This window comes from Geospiza fortis, unplaced genomic scaffold (assembly GCF_000277835.1).
Source record: "Geospiza fortis unplaced genomic scaffold, GeoFor_1.0 scaffold344, whole genome shotgun sequence".
In the NCBI taxonomy this organism is placed as follows: Eukaryota; Metazoa; Chordata; class Aves; order Passeriformes; family Thraupidae; genus Geospiza; species Geospiza fortis.
Window position 1 is genome coordinate 58,163 of NW_005054584.1, and position 5,301 is coordinate 63,463.

The following is a 5,301-nucleotide window of genomic DNA, read 5'->3' on the forward strand; positions in this document are numbered from 1 at the left end:
GGGGGGAGGGGGGGGGGGCCGGGGCCAGGCCCCTTCCAGGGTGAGGGTCTGGCGTGGCCCCGGCTGTCCGTCTGCTCAGCCCCTGGTGCCCACCTGGCCTCCCCCGGCTGCCCTGCCCTGTGGGGGGCTGCCTGTCCCCCTTGCAGCAGCATCCCCACAACAGGGGGAGGACTCTTCTTCCCCCTTCCTCCCCGTCCTCCCCTGGGTTTTGGGTTGTTTTGGGTGATTTTGATTTTTATTTCAGCCCCATCTGCCTTGTTGGAGCAAAAGGAATCAATAAACGCAGCAAGCAGAGCTGGCCTGTCACCCACCCCCCCAGAGGGGAACAGACCCCTTGTGCCCCCCGCCACAAGGTGTCTCTACAGCCCCCCAGCACGCAGAGAGAAATCCTTCCACTAAGAGACAATTATTTTATTTAAGAAATTAGGAGAAGTTCCCTCCATGAGTCCCGGGCTAAGGGGGGCAGTGCCCGCAGAGCTGGGGCAGGCCCTTGCAGTGAAACATGGGGCATGGGGGGCACAGTGGCCCCCCGGAGCAGCAGTGAGGTCTGTCCCCACACAGGGTCTGACAGGCGATGGGGACCTCCCGAGTGGGAGGAGAGGTCCAGAGGCAGGGAGAGGGTCCTGACGTGTCCCCGTGCCATGCAGAGCCAGCAAGGCGAGGCTGTGTGTGAGTGATGGTCAGGAGGGGCAGATCTGCAGGCAGAGCAGGGCTGGGGGGCCCAGGCAGGCAGAGAAGCCCCCGAGGTCTGGGGTTTGGTCCTTGCCAGAGCCCCAGCTCCATCTCCTGCCAGGCCAAGTCTCCTGGGACACCCCATCCTTGCCAGAGCGTCCATGAATCCAGCAGCAGCATCTGTCCAGCCCCAAGGGATGGGTGTGGGGGGCTCCATATCCCCCCCAGTGTCACAGCAGCAGGCACAGATGTCCCCCAGCGTGGCTGGGACAGGGAGTGGGGCAGGCTGGCCCTGGCTCCGTGTGCGGGCAGCGGGAGGCAGAGCAGGAACGAAGGCACTTGGGCTCTGCACGGCCGAGTGCGGATCGCCGCTCCTGGTACACCTGGCTGGAGCAGGGCTGGCACTGTCCCCTGGGCACGGGCACAGCCAGCCCGGCCCCAGGCCTGCTCACAATCCCCGCAGCTGCTGCTCCTGGTTCAGCTTCTGGAAGAAGCTCTTGCCAAATTCATAGGTGCTGATCATGATGGCGCAGGCAGGTGCCACCTTGATGACGCGGGGCAGGAACCCTGCAAGGACAGCGCTGTGAGCCCTGGGGTGACACCAGGGCACCTGGAACCTCAGCACATCCAGGGCACATCCTCACCTGCAAACAGCCCCCGGGTGCCAGACTCAGCGCGGATCCGCTGCATGAGCAGCCAGGTGGAGGAAGGCTTGGAGGCTGTGACTGTGGGGAGAGGGGAGCAGGTGAGGCTTGGGGGGCACCCATGGGCAGTGCTGGTTGTCCCCCTGGAGCCCAGCCCCTCACCTGGGTGCACCTCACTGTCTCCCAGCTCGATCTGCCGCTGTGTTTTGACCACGTCGAAGGGCAGCGTCAGCACCGCGGCCACCTGTGGGGTTGGCACTGGTTGGTGAGACGGGACCTGGCGTTCCTGCCCAGTGCCAGCTCTGTTGTCACCTCCCAGCACCATCCCAGCGCCACTCCTCCCACCCCCAAGGGAGCCCCAGAGTCCCAAACTCACCGTGCCAGAGATGGCCCCGGATGCGAAGCTGACCATGAACGTGGCCCCGTCCAGCCAGGCCTGCCTGCAGAGCCACGTCCTCACCAGCTCGTAGTTAAACCAGTACAGAGCTGGGGGAGAGGAGACACCAGGGCTACCACTGGGCACCCCCCAGCAGCACACGGCTGCCCCCACGCCCCAGTGCCCCCCAGCATACCTGAGAAGGGGACGTCCCGCAGCACGGTGGGTCCCCAGCCCCTCCAGAGGGACAGCCAGCCGTCCTGGGCCACTGCTGACTGGATGCACACACGCAGCTCACGGTAGCTGAGCTGCTGGGACTGCATCTTGGTGCGGATCAGCTCCAGGGGGCTGATGACTGTCACAGCACCCACTGCAACACAAGGGACACGGGGAATGAGCTCTGTCCGCTCCAGCGGCCGTCCCAGAGCCACCAGCACCGTGCCAGGAGAGCCAGGCACTGAATGTGGGCACTGAGTGGGCACGGGGGGAACCCAGAGAGGAGGGGCACTCACGCCTGGCGAGGGCCCCAGCCAGCAGGGGGATGTAGTGGTTCCAGCTCCCCATTCGGGTGTGCAGGTAATCCCGGAGCTGGTCATAGGTGGTGAAGTAAATCACGGTGGCTGGCACAGCCATGACCCTGCGAGGAGGAGAAGGGCAGTGAGGGGCACATGCCCTCCCTGGGGGCTGGCAGGGGGCTTGGGACCTAAATCTGTGTGCCTGGGCAGGCGGTGACAGCCAGAATCCCCAAACTCACAGGGTGGGGGGCAGGCCACTCCACAGAGATCTGATGCCCTCATTGCGTGTGATCTTCACAAAGGCATCCTGGGGACAGAGCGGAGCACCAGCGACAGCAGTTACAGGTGGGAGAAGGACAAACAACCCCCAGAAAACACCCCAACACCCCTCTGGGGTGGGCAGGCCCCTGGCCATGCCTGGAGTTCCTACCAGCGTGCCGGTGAAGCGGCCGGGGGCTTTGTACCAGGCGGTGCAGCCGTTGCCGTTCTGGCAGACGTACAGGTGGTCCATGAGCCCGTTGCAGTAGAGGAAACACTTCCCTGAGGCAGGAAACAACAGCACTGCCATCACACGGGAGAGCCTTCCCCTCTGCCCCATGCCCTGCACATCTGATCCCAAAGCTGCCACATCTTCCAGGAAGGAGCCAAACCCTCAGTGCTTGAGCACAGTGTGCACCAGTCTGAGACCAGGAGAGGAACAACCCTGCAGCAAGGGTCTGATCATGGCCAGAACAGGAGAGGAACAACCCTGCAGCAAGGGTCTGATCATGGCCAGAACAGGAGAGGAACAACCCTGCAGCAAGGGTCTGATCATGGCCAGAACAGGAGAGGAACAACCCTGCAGCAAGGGTCTGATCATGGCCAGAACCAGGGGATGGGGACACCCAGCCCCATGGCAGGGTGGGCACACAGCAGGTCCCACTGCCAGCACTGGGAGAGGGTTTATGTCTCACTTGGTCTTGGCTCTGCTGCCCTGGCACAGTGGGGACATCAGCCCCTCCACTGTGCTCTCAAGCCAGGCACAAGGGACACCGGGCAATAGAAATCCAAGGGGACTTTGATGTGGCAGCAGGACAGAATGACAAAACTACACAGAGCCAGGCCAGCTGCACAACAGATCCCCACAGATGTGGCACAGCCAGCCCCAAAGCAGGGCTGCAGGGCAGCCTGGGCTGGGGACAGCGTCAGCCCCCACAGTGCAGGGATGCCCCCACAGCCAGAGGAGCCCAAGCCACCACCAGTGGAGAAGCAAACCAGGATGAAGGCTTGGGAAAGCAAAGCCACTGGCAGCAGGAGCCCCCGGCGTACTCACATGTGGCCGGCTGAGCGCCCCAGGGCACTGACTGCGCTGCCAACACTGAAACACACAATGGGGACACACTGAGCAACCACAGGGGACACGCCACCACCCGGGGCTGGGCAGCAGGACAGCTCTGTGGGTGACTGCATGCCCCCACAGCCACTTCCCAAGCAGTTCCTATTGTCACCAAACCAGTCCCTTGGGGCCAGCCCCAGCCCAGTGACCACACAGGAAGGGGCAGAGCCCAAGGGGAGCAGCATGGAGACTGGAACAAAGGCCAGCAGCTGCAGCAGGGCTGGGGGCTGCCAGGCACAGGGCTGTGCAGGGGGAAGGACAGAGCCAAGCACCAGCCCAGCTCCCCCAGCAGGGCCCCTGGGCCCGTGAGGACGAGGGGCCCATGGTAACCTGTCACCTTGCCATGGCCCCACGCTCCAGAGCAGAGACACCCTGCCACCAGCTGTGCCAGCTGAGACACCCCTTGGGCTGCCCCAAGCAGGGTTACCTTTGGAGAAGGGGGTCCTCTGGGCCTGCAGCCGGATCTTCACCACGTCCAGTGGCGTCACTGCAAAGACACCACCATCCCTTAGCCATGCCAGCCCCGTGCCAGCCCCCCACCCCAGCACCCACCCCAGCATGCTCACCAAACAGGGAGGTGAGGATGGCCCCTGTCCCCGAGGCCAGCATCTGCTGCAGCGGCGTGATGCCCCCGCCGGGGCTCGGTGGCAGCTTCTCAGCCATGGCACTGTCCCCCTGCAACACACGGCAGGGGATGGTCCAGCCTGGGGGGTCCCTGTCCAGGGATGAGGTCCCCTGGAGCCCCCCCCAGCATCCCCAGCCCAGCAGAGTGTCCCACAGGTGTCCCACGCCCGCCGTGCTATCGCTGCAGCACACGGCACCGAGGGCCCCCCATAATCAGGGTGGCCTGGGGGGTGACAGGGACTGGCTCCCAGGGCCAGCCCAGCCCTGGTGACACCCCCTGGCCCCACACTGGCAGCAGGCCCAGCCTGGCTGGAGAGGTGGAGACAGTCCAGCCTTCCACGTCCTTGGGGAAGGAGGACTGTCCCCTCCCTGCTCTCGGAAAATTAAGGAAAGGAAGGAACAAAGTCCAAAGACCAGCCATGCTGTGACAGCCTCCCCCAGCTCTGGCTGGGATGGCAGCAGAGCCCAGGGCAGCCATGGCAGGACACCAGGGAGGGGGAGATCCCCCTTGTGAGTTTGCAACAAGAATCCCAGGAAGGGTTTAGGCATCTGAAACCTCCTGCCTGATCCCGCTGGGGCTTGGCAAGGCTGCAGCCTCCAGGGCTGGTGCGCTGCCCTCGGGAAGCAGGGGATATCACACCCTTCCCAGGGAGAAGGATGTGGAGAAATGACCCTCGGCACATTCAGCACCAGCTGCTCCCTCTCGCTGCAGCCTGAGGATCATTATCGTGCTGCGACAGGGCCATAGCAGGAGAGTTTCCAGGCTTTGGGAACCCAGGGTTCTTTAAAGCCTGGGAATGCCGCAAAAAACCTTCACCATCTGACTCATCGATTCGCAAGGTCAGAGAAGTCATAAATCTCTCCTTTACGGGCTCAGGAATTGTTGGGTAACCAAGGCTGCAAGTCGGGACAGGTCTATCGTGAAGCCACACGTGCCAGCCCCTCAAGGGAGCCGGGTCTGTCCTGGCACCAGCCCCAGCCCGGCTGGGAGAGCTGGATCCATCCCAGCCCTGCACCTGTGCCAGCCCCACGGGGAGCTGGGCCCGTCCTGAACCCTGCAGTGCCCCAGGACGTGGGGGCTCTTTGGGCACCCAT

The 5,301-nt window shown here is 63.8% G+C and overlaps 2 protein-coding genes across 3 annotated transcripts in view; one reads left to right on the forward strand and one right to left on the reverse strand.

The window, feature by feature from the left end:
* RUNDC3A (RUN domain containing 3A) overlaps positions 1-399 on the forward strand; it is a 3,920-nt gene extending 3,521 nt beyond the window's left edge. The window contains exon 11 of the mRNA XM_014310777.1: positions 354-399. Within this exon, the coding sequence (XP_014166252.1) occupies positions 354-399 (46 nt within the window). The remainder of the gene's footprint in view (positions 1-353) is intronic.
* Positions 397-4,870, reverse strand: SLC25A39 (solute carrier family 25 member 39). Of its 2 annotated transcripts, XM_005429894.2 has the most exons (11): positions 4,149-4,870; positions 4,010-4,069; positions 3,520-3,564; positions 2,638-2,747; positions 2,447-2,514; positions 2,205-2,329; positions 1,889-2,062; positions 1,693-1,802; positions 1,479-1,560; positions 1,317-1,397; positions 397-1,239 (listed from the first exon to the last, which is right to left on the reverse strand). In XM_005429894.2, exons 1-11 carry the CDS (start codon positions 4,243-4,245, stop codon positions 1,121-1,123), a joined length of 1,071 nt encoding a protein of 356 aa, XP_005429951.2. In that variant the 5' UTR covers positions 4,246-4,870; the 3' UTR covers positions 397-1,120. The 2 variants fall into 2 exon arrangements, with proteins under 2 accessions (XP_005429951.2, XP_030920237.1); XM_031064377.1 differs by lacking the exon at positions 3,520-3,564 and having other exon boundaries at positions 4,149-4,288.
* Positions 4,871-5,301: the final 431 nt, after the last annotated feature.